General features: G+C 41.4%; 1 protein-coding gene across 1 annotated transcript in view; it reads left to right on the forward strand.

Annotated features, from left to right (window-relative positions):
* Nucleotides 1-16,194, forward strand: part of prss12 (serine protease 12) — a 99,313-nt gene that overhangs the window by 16,192 nt on the left and 66,927 nt on the right. Inside the window, exon 7 of the mRNA XM_062026250.1 lies at nt 2,224-2,444. Within this exon, the coding sequence (XP_061882234.1) occupies nt 2,224-2,444 (221 nt within the window). The remainder of the gene's footprint in view (nt 1-2,223; nt 2,445-16,194) is intronic.

A 16,194-nucleotide genomic window follows, 5' to 3' on the forward strand; every position in this document is an offset into this window, starting at 1 on the left:
TGCCCAGACATCAAGATCCCCCTCTCGGCCGTGACGATGTGGCCCAGAGGAAAGCAATGCAATACATCTGGCATCGACTTGGCTGCAGGAGCTGCCGGCAGGGGGTCAGCAATGACACCCAGCCGCCTCAGGGGCTCCACTCCTGATTTTCTGTCTGGGTTTACTCCCATAGCCTTTCCTTCTCCCAAAGGTACCACAAGGCAGCGGGTGGGGGGGCAGGGAGGATGACGACTATTTGACCCATAGATGGGGCTGTGGTTGGCGGATGCCAGGGCGTGTCCACACACCGGTGGGCCTGCACACCTCGCCTCTAGGGCCCACTGCTGCTCCGAGATCCCCTACAGTTTAGCCTGAGACCGCGAGGTCCCAGTTACCGTGTGTGGCCGCGAGGAGGCACTGTAGGAGTCTTGGTGGTGGAGATGCTGTGTACCAGCAGGAGGAGACTTACGCACTCGGCTCCTCTTTTCACCCACCCAGGGGCTAGCTGGCGGCGATAGCTGTAAGCAGAGAGTAGCAAGCAGGGGCAGCATGCAGCATGCACTAACTACAAGCACTTTCTGCCACAAATCTAACGCACACACGCACCCTGTGCGCGAGCACTCACACACAGGTAATCAACTAGGCTACAAGTAATCAACTAGGCTACAGGTAATAACTAGGCTACAAGTAATCAACTAGGCTACAGGTAATCAACTAGGCTACAGGTAATCAAATAGGCTACAAGTAATCAACTAGGCTACAAGTAATCAACTAGTTGATTAGTAGTAGCCCAGTTGATTACAGGTAATCAACTAGGCTACAGGTAATCAACTAGGCTACAGGCCACATACAATGGAACCTCCATTTACAAACTTCATTGGTCCTTGAACATGGTTCGAAAATGGAAAAGTTTGTATAGTGAAGCAGAGTTCCCCATAACAATCAATGTAAACATCAACATTAGTTTTAGCCTCGACAAAAGTCCCTATTATTAGTAAAAAAAAATGCACAGTTTGAAGACATATATATATATATATATATATATATATATATATATATATATATATATATATATATATATATATATATATATATATATATATATATATATATATATATATATATATATATATATATATATATATATATATACTGTATATATACACATATATACAGTATATATATATATATATATATATATATATATATATATATATATATATATATATATATATATATATATATATATATATATATATATATATATATATATATATATATATATATATATATATATATAGTGGAGGTTCCACTGTTTGTAGATGGAGGTTCCACTGTTTGTAGATGGAGGTTCAACTGTTTGTAGATGGAGGTTCTACTGTTTGTAGATGGAGGTTCCACTGTTTGTAGATGGAGGTTCTACTGTTTGTAGATGGAGGTTCCACTGTTTGTAGATGGAGGTTCCACTGCTTGTAGATGGAGGTTCCACTGCTTGTAGATGGAGGTTCCACTGTTTTTAGATGGAGTTTCCACTGTTTGTAGATGGAGGTTCCACTGTTTGTAGATGGAGTTTCCACTGTTTGTAGATGGAGGTTCTACTGTTTGTAGATGGAGGTTCCACTGTTTGTAGATGGTGGTTCTACTGTTTGTAGATGGAGGTTCCACTGCTTGTAGATGGAGGTTCCACTGTTTGTAGATGGAGTTTCCACTGTTTGTAGATGGAGGTTCCACTGTTTGTAGATGGAGTTTCCACTGTTTGTAGATGGAGGTTCCACTGTTTGTAGATGGAGGTTCCACTGTTTGTAGATGGAGGTTCTACTGTTTGTAGATGGAGGTTCCACTGTTTGTAGATGGAGGTTCTACTGTTTGTAGATGGAGGTTCCACTGTTTGTAGATGGAGGTTCTACTGCTTGTAGATGGAGGTTCCACTGTTTGTAGATGGAGGTTCCACTGTTTGTAGATGGAGGTTCCACTGTTTGTAGATGGAGGTTCTACTGTTTGTAGATGGAGGTTCCACTGTTTGTAGATGGAGGTTCTACTGTTTGTAGATGGAGGTTCTACTGTTTGTAGATGGAGGTTCCACTGTTTGTAGATGGAGGTTCCACTGTTTGTAGATGGAGGTTCCACTGTTTGTAGATGGAGGTTCCACTGTTTGTAGATGGAGGTTCCACTGTTTGTAGATGGAGGTTCCACTGTAGCAGTATTAAATGCTGATAATAATGCAAATGGGTGGACTGTGTGCAGGTTAGGCCAAACTCTGGTCCCTGAAGTACTAGATATCACCCCTAACCCTCGCTTCGGTGTGGCGTCTGGTCCTATTCTCCTGGACGAGGTGAGCTGCGCTGGCAAGGAACCCGGCCTCCTGCTGTGCAGAAGGAAGGAGTGGCTCCGCCACGACTGCACGCACCACCAAGATGTCAACATTGCATGCAACCCCGAGCGCCTCGGAGACGGGATTACGGCGAGTAAGACACACTTTATTCTACTTCCCTGCTACTCATGTGTCTGACACACTTTTATTCTACTTCCCTGCTACTCATGTGTCTGACACACTTTTATTCTACTTCCCTGCTACTCATGTGTCTGACACACTTTTATTCTACTTCCCTGCTACTCATGTGTCTGACACACTTTTATTCTACTTCCCTGCTACTCATGTGTCTGACACACTTTTATTCTACTTCCCTGCTACTCATGTGTCTGACACACTTTTATTCTACTTCCCTGCTACTCATGTGTCTGACACACTTTTATTCTACTTCCCTGCTACTCATGTGTCTGACACACTTTTATTCTACTTCCCTGCTACTCATGTGTCTGACACACTTTTATTCTACTTCCCTGCTACTCATGTGTCTGACACACTTTTATTCTACTTCCCTGCTACTCATGTGTCTGACACACTTTTATTCTACTTCCCTGCTACTCATGTGTCTGACACACTTTTATTCTACTTCCCTGCTACTCATGTGTCTGACACACTTTTATTCTACTTCCCTGCTACTCATGTGTCTGACACACTTTTATTCTACTTCCCTGCTACTCATGTGTCTGACACACTTTTATTCTACTTCCCTGCTACTCATGTGTCTGACACACTTTTATTCTACTTCCCTGCTACTCATGTGTCTGACACACTTTTATTCTACTTCCCTGCTACTCATGTGTCTGACACACTTTTATTCTACTTCCCTGCTACTCATGTGTCTGACACACTTTTATTCTACTTCCCTGCTACTCATGTGTCTGACACACTTTTATTCTACTTCCCTGCTACTCATGTGTCTGACACACTTTTATTCTACTTCCCTGCTACTCATGTGTCTGACACCCGGCCAAGCACAGCAAGCCAAAGTCTTCATTTCCACCAATTTCCTGCGTCCACTTTTCTACTTAACAGAGAAGATGTCTTCCTGCGGCCAATTGAAAGCCCACACTCTCATGATCAGCATGTTAGCCTGCCCTGCTATTCCTCAGTGTACTAACTAGGAGGGGCCAAACGTGGCCTGTCGGGCCATTAGCTGTGTGATACATGTTCATACTGGCATGTTCATACTGGCATGTTCATACTGGCATGTTCATACTGGCATGTTCATACTGGCATGTTCATACTGGCATGTTCATACTGGCATGTTCATACTGGCATGTTCATACTGGCATGTTCATACTGGCATGTTCATACTGGCATGTCCGCAAGGCTGCACTGTAGAAAAGTCCGTAGATTTGACAGTAAAAATCAGCCACTGAAATGTACTGTAAAATGTACTGTAAAATGTACTGTAAAATCATCACTGGTACCAACAACAACATCTGCTCTAATCAATGGACCTCAATTTTCCGGCAAAAAAGTAGCAGCTCATTTGGCAGAAATTTGCGGTAAAAATAACATTGGTGCTGTTTTTCCATTTATTGCAATGTACTGTTACAAAAATGGGCAAGAAAGTAGCAGCTCAGTTGCTAGAATTGTGCGGTATAATAACGGTGGTACTGGCTTTCCATTTACAGTGTTGTACTGTGAAAAGAATGGCCGTAGATTTTACGGTAGGACAAATCTGTCAGCTCAGTCACCAGAATTGTATTGTAAAAACAACAGTGGTACAGTTTTTACATTTACAGTCATTTAGTGTAAACCCTCCTTGATTTTAGGGCTACAATCTATGGATGTATTTATTTTGACTGGCTAACTGGTTGAACCTGACAATCTCTACTACCTTATACTTATAAATCCTCACTCGCTGTGCATTCCGATACGATATCAGCACGACTCATTGTACTTACTTTTATTACGTGGAAGGGAAAGGACTTCAAGAACAATGGTGAGGATGAAAAACACAAAACTTATGACAGAATTATGCTGGCTTTAAATCTGTTTTGATTTAATAACATGTTTTGGGGGACAATAATGGTCACAAAAATTAATTCATTTAAGCTCTTGATGAAGTAAATTGAATATGCGGACACATTTGTTACTAGATGCTTTCTAATACGCTTCTTCCTTGAAGACGTATATGAAATAGGCAAGTAGAACTATTTGATACCTGTTTATATTGACACATGTGGTGTTTTAGGCTGCAATTAAGGCAGTGCTTCTCTATTATTTTAGGTCATGGTTCATTTGGTTGACCAAATGTCTTTTTCTTTGTCTTTGTCAACGACCAACTGTCCCGGACTTAAGCAGGTCTTGTTGGGGATTTACTTTCTGTAGCAACCTTGATAAAAGTCATTTCAAGACAACTTGAAAGATGCTTTATTCTTTATGCTTTATATTTTAGTCAAAACAATTTACCAAAGTGTTAGTTTACTAAAACTAAATCAATTTAGATGACTCAAATATGATTGAAACTAAAATACATTTTCATCAAAAGACTATGACTAAAAACTAAATTAAAACTGCTGTCAAAATGTTGGCGATAACTAAGACAAACACTTTTAGTCAACGAAATGAACACTGCCCCTCACATAGTTCTGTGAGTTCCGGTTGCTAAGTTGCTAAATTAGCCTTAGCGTCGTTAGCAACAGCATTGTTAAGCCTTACCAGGCTGAGAATTTTTAACCGTGTAGTTACATGTCCATGGTTTAATAGTATTGTTGGTCTTCTGTCTATCCTTCCAGTCAGGGGTTTATTTATTTTGTTTCTATCTTCATTTGAGAACGATGCTAGCACGTTAGCTCAGTAGCTAAGTGTGTCACCGATGTATTGTCTTGGAGATAAAAGTCACTTTAAATGTCCATTTGGCGTGCTCGACTCTCATTTTCAAGAGGATATAGTATCCCAGGTGGTTTAAAATACAAATCCGTGATCCACAATAGAAAAAGGAGAGAGTGTGGAATCCAATGAGCCAGCTTGTACTTAAGTTACGGTCAGAGTGAAAAAAGATACGTCCATCGCTGCCTCTCAAGTCCTTCACTGTAACGTTCCTCATCCACGAATCTTTCATCCTCGCTCAAATTAATGGGGTAATCGTCACTTTCTCGGTCCGAATCTCTCTCGCTCCATTGTAAACAACGGGGAATTGTGAGGAATACTAGCTCCTGTGACGTCACGCTACTTCCGCTACAGGCAAGGCTTTTTTTTATCAGCGAGCAAAAGTTGCGAACTTTATCGTCGATTTTCTCTACTAAATCCTTTCAGCAAAAATATGGCAATATCGCGAAATGATCAAGTATGACACATAGAATGGATCTACTATTCCCGTTTAAATAAAAAAAATCAGTCCAGTAGGCCTTTAACATTGTTTTTTGTAGGTAACAGAAAATATTACAAGTGCATCAAATTGCCAGAAATTAGAAAAACAAAATATATCGTATTTTCCGGACTACCAGTCGCGTTGATATATGAGCCACGCCCACTAAATTAAAAAAGGAAAATATTTTTCCACATATTAGCCACACCCCACTATAAGCCTCAGATATACGTGTTACCTTGTGAAATGACTTCCGATATACGTGTTACCTTGTGAAATGACTTCAGATATACGTGTTACCTTGTGAAATGACTTCAGATATACATGTTACCTTGTGAAATGACTTCAGATATACATGTTACCTTGTGAAATGACTTCAGATATACGTGTTACCTTGTGAAATGACTTCAGATATACATGTTACCTTGTGAAATGACTTCAGATATACGTGTTACCTTGTGAAATGACTTCAGATATACGTGTTACCTTGTGAAATGACTTCAGATATACGTGTTACCTTGTGAAATTACTTCAGATATGCATGTTACCTTGTGAAATGACTTCAGATATATGTGTTACCTTGTGAAATGACTTCAGATATATGTGTTACCTTGTGAAATGACTTCAGATATACGTGTTACCTTGTGAAATTACTTCAGATATACGTGTTACCTTGTGAAATGACTTCAGATATGCATGTTACCTTGTGAAATGACTTCAGATATACGTGTTACCTTGTAAAATGACTTCAGATATACGTGTTACCTTGTGAAATGACTTCAGATATACATGTTACCTTGTGAAATGACTTCAGATATACATGTTACCTTGTGAAATGACTTCAGATATGCATGTTACCTTGTGAAATGACTTCAGATATACATGTTACCTTGTGAAATGACTTCAGATATACGTGTTACCTTGTGAAATGACTTCAGATATACATGTTACCTTGTGAAATGACTTCAGATATGCATGTTACCTTGTGAAATGACTTCAGATATACATGTTACCTTGTGAAATGACTTCAGATATACATGTTACCTTGTGAAATGACTTCAGATATACATGTTACCTTGTGAAATGACTTCAAATGTTCTCCTTTTTTGATAAGGTTCAAGATGTTTATCAGTACTTTTTAAACACTTTGAGTTTTTAGCAGTTTCTTAAAGTGGATCATTTTACACTGTAAAAAAATCTGCAAAATTTACAGTAAAATGCTGGTGGCTGTGGTTGCCAGGAACTCACCCTAAAAAAGGCAGTGTTAGGGTTAGGGTTAGGGTTAGGGTTAACCCTAACCCTAACCCTAAAATACAGGAAAAGACCAACTTCCTGTGTCTTTTGGAGAACATTTAGATGTCAAGTGTCTGTCCAGCTTTGATTGCAAGTGATGCAAGCTGATATCATTCGATATCACTTTTTGCCGATATCGCACCGCTATTCGATACTGGAAAGTATTCTGTAAAATTAAATGTACAATATGCAAAATCTTTAATTTAGACATAATAATACTGTCGATTTGAGAGTATTTGCATGCTTGTGACATTACAGTGAATCAATTGTACAATTTTCCATGATTTTCCCAGTAAAATCGAGTGTTTTCAACGTCTTTTAACCATAAATACTTAAGTTGCCGACTGTTTCTTGCTTTGCAGGAATCCACTGCATTTACTACTGTGATCAACTCTTTTGGATTTTTAGGCCTTTTACTGTACCATAACCACATATTAGTGTGTACACAATGCATTGTGGGCCGTGCTGTGCTCAGAGACTGAAAAAGTGTTTATTGACGCAGCTTAGGGGGAACATTCTCTCATGTCATTACTGCAAAGCATTCCTCAGTCGCATTTGTTGGGAGTGTTTATGTTTATGTTTATGTTTATCTTTATCTTTATGTTTATGTTTATGTGTGCCAAAGGCGGATTGGTTTGTGTTGATTTTGGAAAGGCAGGCAGCGCTTTGAAGTCAACGCTGGTGCTCGTTTTTCTGCATTCTCTTGGCTCTTTGGCACAAAGAAGCTGGTAAAAACCCATGTGTCTCTTGGCTCTTTGGCACAAAGAAGCTGGTAAAAACCCATGTGTCTCTTGGCTCTTTGGCACAAAGAAGCTGGTAAAAACCCATGTGTCTCTTGGCTCTTTGGCACAAAGAAGCTGGTAAAAACCCATGTGTCTCTTGGCTCTTTGGCACAAAGAAGCTGGTAAAAACCCATGTGTCTCTTGGCTCTTTGGCACAAAGAAGCTGGTAAAAACCCATGTGTCTCTTGGCTCTTTGGCACAAAGAAGCTGGTAAAAACCCATGTGTTGATTTAGTTTGGACTGATTTGATAGTAACGGAATAAACAACCTCCTTCCTGGACTGACACAGACATATGTGGGGGCTGAATGAAAGAAACACAGCTGACACATTGAAGAGGTGGAAACATGGCGCTGCATCTTTGGGTGTGCATCAATGCCCGTATGTGGGCTCTGTACCGAGGATGTCATTGTGGCTTGTACAGCCCTTTGAGACACTTGTGATTTAGGGCTATATAAATAAACATTGATTGATTGATTGATTGATCAATGAACAATTGACAAAAGTATTTGGCCATCTGTCCAAATAATGACAATCAGGTGTCCTAATCACTAATCACAGGTGTATCAAATCAAGCACTTAGGCATGGAGACTGGTTCTACAAACATTTGTGAAAGAATGGGCCACTCTCAGTGATTTCCAGCGTGGAACTGTCATAGGATGCCACCTGTGCAACAATCCGGTCGTGAAATTTCCTCGCTCTTAAATATTCCAAAGTCAACTGTCAGCTTTATTATAAGAAAATGGAAGAGTTTGGGAACAACAGCAACTCAGCCACCAAGTGGTAGGCCAGGTAAAGTGACAGAGAGGTCAGCATAGTGCAAAGACTTTCTGCACAGTCACTTGCTACAGAGCTCCAAAGGTCCACAAAGACATGGATGACAGAGTCTGGTGTGGATGAACTTGACTGGCCTGCACAGAGTCCAGACCTGAACACCTTTGGGATGAACTAGAACGGAGAGTGAGAGCCAGGCCTTCTCCACCAACATCAGTGTGTGACCTCACCAATGTGCTTTTGGAAGAATGGTGGATAATTGCTATAAACACACTCCGCAACGTTGTGGGCAGCCTTCCCAGAAGATATAAACACACTCCGCAACCTTGTGGACAGCCTTCCCAGAAGATATAAACACACTCCGCAACCTTGTGGACAGCCTTCCGAGAAGAGTTGAAGCTGTAATAGCTGCAAAAGGTCATATTGAACCCTATGGGTTAGGAATGGGATGGCACTTCTAGTTCATATGTGAGTCAAGGCAGGTGTCCAAATACTTTTGTCAATATAGTGTATGTTCTAGACCAGGCTGTTCCTCAGCAAAGATCAAATATTAATACAGGGAAATAAATCAATACCAAGAATTAGTTAGATTGGCTGATACTGATACGATCACATGGTTAAACTACAAATTCATGTATATTAATATAATATTTAACCACTTCCTTACTTTCTTGTAATACATACAATAGTTTTTGTATTGCAAGTTTGGCTGTCAAACAGTTCCAATATTAATATTACATCGGGATGAATCACATTTTCTTCATAGTTAACTTCAAATCAATCGCAAATAGATATCATTTTTCATAAGTGCACCCTAGATCAGTGGTCCCTAACCTTTTTGTAACTGCGGACGCTTGAAAAGTACTAAGCATTCATATACCGCTTGGTAGCGAACACGTGTCACACCATTATTGTCAGGCTTCTGAAAACTACTAAGCATTCATATACCGCTTGGTAGCGAACACGTGTCACACCATTATTGTCAGGCTTCTGAAAACTACTAAGCATTCATATACCGCTTGGTAGCGAACACGTGTCACACCATTATTGTCAGGCTTCTGAAAAGTACTAAGCATTCATATACCGCTTGGTAGCGAACACGTGTCACACAGGGGCGGATTAAGAAATTTTGGCCCCCTGGGCCTGACATGGTCTTGGCCCCTCAACCCCCCGCGCGTGTGGGCGCACACACACGCACGCACTATGCAAGAAATACTGTATACTGTGAACAGACATGCACACTGTACTGTACAGAAGAGTGCACATACTGCACACACACTATTAGGTATACCACACAGACACTGACAAGCACAGGTTTCACACAGACACAGGGGGAGGGGATAAATGGCCTAAAAATAAACATTTTGGAAAATGATTACGCCCACTTCAGTGATGGTGCATTGGGTCATTTGAGAGATATTATGTATTGGAAGTTGGTAGCTATCATGAAATAAACCCCCCACCCCACCCAAAAAACTAAATCGGACATGATTTTTGCCCCCTTTTCCTCCCTTCTATCATTAAAAATAAAATAATATCTTAGGAAAACACTTTGGCATAACGGCAGCTGTGCAGCAAATTGAGGCTCAAAGTCTGTATCTATTTGTGGTTAAGCTTGAGGAGAAGGAGAAAGGTAAAATGATAACATGCATCGGAGAGCACCACAAAGAAAGGTGTAGGCCAGTTCATGGTACAAGGGCTGCATGCAGGTCAAGATAGCCCATTTCCAAGAATGCTATAGTGGCTGGACAGGCACTGGACATGTCCTGAACTCAGTGTCAGACGTGGCTGCCGAATACTTGGATGAAGTGAAGCAGCTGACAGATCTCATGCTGCCCCATCTGAAGACTGTCCTGGCCAGGCAGAGGATGGATGAGGAGACCTTCCCAATGGACCCTGTCAGTGAACAGGCTAGTAACATTGATGGCACCCCTGTGCACAACATTGGGATGGAGAGACAATGTGGCAAGGTGGACTACAAACTGAAGAAGTTGGGCACACTGAACGCAGTCAATAGGTCAATAATTTTACAGAAGAGCCAGGAGCTTCAGAGGTTTCAAGGCAGCAGCACAAGCAAAAAGGGAGGTTGAACTCAACTGGAGTAAATTCATGAAGGCAAAATTCGAGAGTAGGGCAGATGAGAAACAAGAGATGGCTCAAAGAAAGGAGACTAGACATGCTGGACACACTGAAATCTTTTGATGGCCCCTTCACGATAGTGGGGAAGTTGAAAAGTTCCTTGTGGATGGAAGTCTGCACAAGAATGCAAAGCTGCAGAGAATGAAGCTTGAGGTTCAGTTTGCCAGAGAAAGCACCAAGCTTCTGCCTAAAGTCAATCCTATCTTCACAATCCAGGTGACACTTCCCAGAAATGGCAAAAGTGCAATTCTCCAAGTCATAATGGATACTTAGAATTTTATGGTGGTGGTAAGTATTCATGAAAACAGGTAGCCTAACATTAGTGAATGGGTGAATTCTGGAAATAACCTAAAAATCTTACACAGTGCACCTTTAAGCAAGGGGTTTCTTTCGTGCTTTCAATTTTGCAAAATCATCCACCACATCATTGAAGTCCAACTCTCTTGTCAGCTCACTCTCAATTGCCATTAGAGATAACGCATTTAATCTTTTCTGAGTCATTCTTGTGCGCAGCTCATTTTTTACTCTTGACAAAAGAGAGAATGAGCGTTCTCCCTCACAGTTACTGACCGGTAGAGTGAGAAAAATCTGTAGCGCAATGTATGTATTAGGAAACGTAGGCTGTAGTCCAAAATGTATTATTGTTTTGAGCAGTCCTGAAGGGGTCCTCTCCTCATCAGTGTTGTTGAGCTGTATAAAAGATTTGAACTGTATAAGCTCCTGTCCAAGACTTTCATTGAGGTCAGATGGGTATGATTCAGTGAGAATCTTGGCCTTGTGAAGGACTGAAGCATTGGACTCTGTATCCAAAGAGAAAAGGACACTGAACAAATTGTTCAGATGTTTGTAGGCCTCCAGACGGTGATTAAGGCTTGAACTCAGTTGATCAATAGAGGCAATAAATGTCTCTATTTGAAACAGTTGCCTTCCCTCAAGCACAACATCTGGGGATGCTGATTCATCAGCAAACTTTTTACGTTTCCTCGTCCGTTCAGCCCTGTAAGATGGGGTGCCACCCAACATGTTTAAGGCTTTCTGCTCAAAATGATCAAATAGATCTCTTTGGGAGAGAACAAAGGTGCGCAGAGATTCCAGCAATCTAACTGCTGTACCAAGGTCCATGTCTGCTTTTTGAAGTTGCAGACTTGTGGCCTGAAATCTGGACAGAACAGTGTCCCAAAAGCCTGCCATGAAGGCCATCTCAAGTGAATCCAGCTTCCGCACTAGACTGTCAGCTTCAGTTCGTGTGTCTCGTTTCTCTGTGTCATCAGTGGAAATAACCTGTAGTGCTGCTTTTATTTTACTGTAGTTCTGCCACAGTGCTTTGGTAGATTCTGCACGGCAACTCCAACGCGTGTTGGATAAAGCTTTAAGTGTGAGATCTATGTTGGAATTGCCAAATACCCTGTCCCATCGGTGTGTGGATGCAGTTGTGAAGTTGTAAATAGACTGAATCAAGTCAAAATACTTAGAGACTTCATTTCCACATCTGTCAATGCTGTTGACTCCCACCAAATTCAAAGAGTGAGCTGCACATGGAATATAGTGTATTAATGGGTTGCTTTTCTTTAAGTGAGCCTGCAACCCATTATACCTCCCTGACATGTTGCTGGCATTATCATAAGCCTGCCCCCTGCAATTTGACAGCTCTAACCCTAGATTTTCCAACACAGACATGACACAGTTAGCCAAACTTTCACCTGTATGGCTAGTAATGGGCTCAAAACCCACAAAGCGTTCAACAACACTGCCCTCTTTGCTAACAAAACGGAATATGAATGTCAATTGGTCCACATGAGATAAATCTGGGGTTGAATCCACAATGATAGAGTAGTATTTGCTTGCTTGCAGTTCATCTGCTATAGCCTGTTTGGTTTTTGCACCCATCAATTCAATGAATTCCTCACAAATGGTGGAGGACAGATATGAGGTATTACCTCGACCCATCTGCCCAAACTTTCTGATGTGATCCTTTAGAAAGGGATCAAATTCAGCCAGGACCTCCAGAATACCAAGGTAGTTCCCATTGAGAGGAGACCCTAACGATTCATTTTTACCCCTAAATGCAAGGCCCCTTTCTGCAAGGAATTTAATGACTGCAACAACTCTTTGTAACACCTGCCTCCAATAGCTGCTCTCTGCCTGAAACTGTTTGAACAGGTCTGCATCAACTGTGGCACCTTTGGCGCGGTTCAAGACTGCTTGCATGCAGGTTATGTGCTCAGCACTTCGCTCATGTTCACCAAATCTTTCTGAGTGTTTCCAATCACAATAGCCTGTCACAAAAGAATGCGTTTTTGGGGAAAACAGTTTGCATGCAAAGCAGTAAACATTACCAGTAGAGGGAGAGTACATCAGCCACTCTCTTTGTACTCGTTGTCCATTGGGCAAGTGTGAAGTAAAATGTTCATTGTTTAGGCATCGGGTTTTGCCTCCTAGCCCACTGTTCCTCACAGAAGCTGGATAATGGCTGTGACGGTTGTGAAATGATTTTGCACCTCTTTGAATAAGAACTTCCTTCATTGACTCAGTGAGGGTCTCAGCCCATTTAGCGGGATCACTAGGTAGAGTTGTCACTGTAGATGGTGTTGAAGAAAGATTCAGCTCATTTTCTATGCTGTCCAGAGGTGCAGTGACCTCACATTCATCCGAGCAACTGGCTACTGCTGAATTGGTTGAATCATAAGCAGCATCAGAAGCATTTGGTTCAGTGTCTACACTTGTAGTGGTCTCAGGATCTTGGGAGCTACATGCTAGCTCAGGTGCATTGCTAACCTTAGCTGAATTTGCAGTACCATTTATAGAATTGCTTTCAGCAGATGTCTTTGTACTGAAGAAGCTGGAGATATTTGGAACACTCTCAAGTAAAACTGATTCCTTTTTTTTCTTTTCTTGCTGAATTTTTTTTCTAGCTCCTCCACTTAAACGTTTATGATCCATATTTCCCTTCTTTCTTTGCACATTGGCTCTTTGCCTATCACAACAGATAAACCAACTATGTGTGTGTGTGTGTGTGTGTGTGTGTGTGTGTGAGTTTGTTTGTGTGTTTATGATCGGTGCTGCTTCCTTCAAGTGTGTGAGGTGATTTAGAAAACTAGCAACCCAGCATCAACACTCCAAAGCAGAGAATAACAGCTTACTAGCATAGACAATTGAGAGCAGAGAATCAACTGATTCGTCTGATAGACAGCCGGAGAGCAGAGTGGTCAGTGATGATCGAATCAAGAAAATGTCTAAATGGCAAGGGAACAGACTGATTTGTACTGAGGAGAAAGAGAGAGAGAGCCAATTACAGTGAAATATATTCCAAAAGAGCCAAGTGACTAGCTGAAGGCAGGGACAAATGCCTTGGAGTGACCAACAAGAGTGCAAAGTACCAAATGGCAAAATGTGGAAAGACCAACAGGCAGATCTGCTTTTACCTCTTATCTTTACAACCAAAAAGTTGCTAAATGATGTTTTCAGTCGCTAGCCAGGTATGGCCAAAAGATGCGAAATCTAGCGGCAAAGTCGGTCAATCACACTGACAGTGAAACAAATATTTTGAAAAGATAATAATTGTACACCTTTGTGCACTTTAGTCTTCTATCTAAATATTTTCACAAAGGACACCAAGGCAGCTTGCTAGCTATGATGGGAGCAACAATGTCTGATAGACAGCAGGAGAGCAGAGTGGTCAGTGATGATCCAATCAAGAAAATGTCTAAATGGCAAGGGAACAGACTGATTTGTACTGAGGAGAAAGAGAGAGCCAAGTACAGTTAAATATATTCCAGAGCCAAGTGACTAACTGAAGGCAAAGACAACAGCCAGATACCTTAGCAGAGACCAACAAGAATTCAAAGTACCTAATAGCAAGATGGCGAGACCAACACAATAAATTGTATTAGGATTTAATTTATTAACGTTAATCTTAACAGCCAAAAAGTTGCTGAATAATGTTTGTAGTCGCTAGCCAGGTATGCCCAAAACAAGAGTCGCTAAACCTAGCAGCAAAGTTGCTTAATTGCAACACACTCTAGGATTCAGGGGAATTAAGGATAATAAAGATATTAATTGTACAACTTTTTGTACTTTTTTTCTAGTTTTTTGAGTCGCCAGCCATGTATGGCCAAAAGTCGCTAATTGAATGCCAACGTTGCTTAATCGCCAACACACTGGGACTCACTGAAGGACTGACTGAATAAAAAAGATAATTAAGATAATTGTGTACTTTTCTCTTCTGATATTTTCTCTAAGGACCCCAAGCTATCTGCAAGCAGCAATAATGTCTGACAGACAGGAGAGCAGAGTGGTCAGTGATGAATGGCAAGGGAACAGGCTGATTTGTACTGAGGAGAAAGAGAGAGAGAGAGCCAATTACAGTGAAATATATTCCAAAAGAGCCAAGTGACTAGCTGAAGGCAGGGACAAATGCCTTGGAGTGACCAAGAAGAGTGCAAAGTACCAAATGGCAAAATGTGGGAAGACCAACAGGAAGATCTGCTTTTACCACTTATCTTCACAACCAAAAAGTCGCTAAATGATGTTTTTAGTCGCTAGCCAGGTATGGCCAAAAGACGCGAAATCTAGCGGCAAAGTCGGTCAATCACACAGTGAAACAAATAATTTTAAAAAGATAGTAATCGTACAATGTCTTGTACTTTTGTCTTCTTTCTTAATATTTCTCAAAGGACACCAAAATGTCGCTATCTGCAGGCAGCTTGCTAGCTATGATGGCAGCAACAATGTACCTTAGAGTGACTGACCAACAAGAGCTCAAAGTACCTAATGGCAAAATGTGGAGAGACAGACACAATAAATTGCATTAAGATGAAGAGAACTGTTGCTATTATTAATCTTAACATCAACCAGAAAGTCGCTAAATGTCACCAGCCAGGTATGGCCAAAAGTCGCTTAATTGGCCACACACAGTAACAGAGAAACTAACAAAAAAAAGATCATAAAGATAATAGTTGTACAACTGTGTGTACTTTTGTCTTCTTTCTAAATATTTTCCCAAAGGACACCAAAATGTTGCTATCTGCAGGCGGGAGCGTGCCTATGTTCCCCGGGTCCTATGTTCCCCGGGTCCTATGTTCCCCGGTTGTTCCTGGGTCTTTGTATGCGACCGGGGAACTTAGGACCCTTTTTCTAAAAAAGGGTCCTATGTTCCCTGCATTGTATCTGGCGAAATTGCGAAATTGTGCCCTGACCAAAACCATCCCTAAACCTAACCTGTCACAGGGCGTTGTGGAGCACTTTTTTTTGGCGAAATTGTGCCCTGACCAAAACTATCCCTAAACCTAACCTGTCACAGGGCGTTGTGGAGCACTTTTTTGGCGAAATTGTGCCCTGACCAAAACCATCCCTAAACCTAACCTGTCACAGGGCGTGCGGCAGCAGATAGAGCAACTCAAACGCGAACTTCCTTCCTTCGACAACTTAAACGCGTCTCTGTCATGCGTGTCTGCGTGCGTCTTACTTAGTCGCGCATTGGAAGCAGCGGGGAACATAGAACCCTTTTCTGGAAAAAGTGTTGTACGTTCCCCGCAGCGGGGAACA

The sequence above is a fragment of the Entelurus aequoreus genome, linkage group LG18 (assembly GCF_033978785.1).
Source record: "Entelurus aequoreus isolate RoL-2023_Sb linkage group LG18, RoL_Eaeq_v1.1, whole genome shotgun sequence".
NCBI classification, from domain to species: Eukaryota; Metazoa; Chordata; class Actinopteri; order Syngnathiformes; family Syngnathidae; genus Entelurus; species Entelurus aequoreus.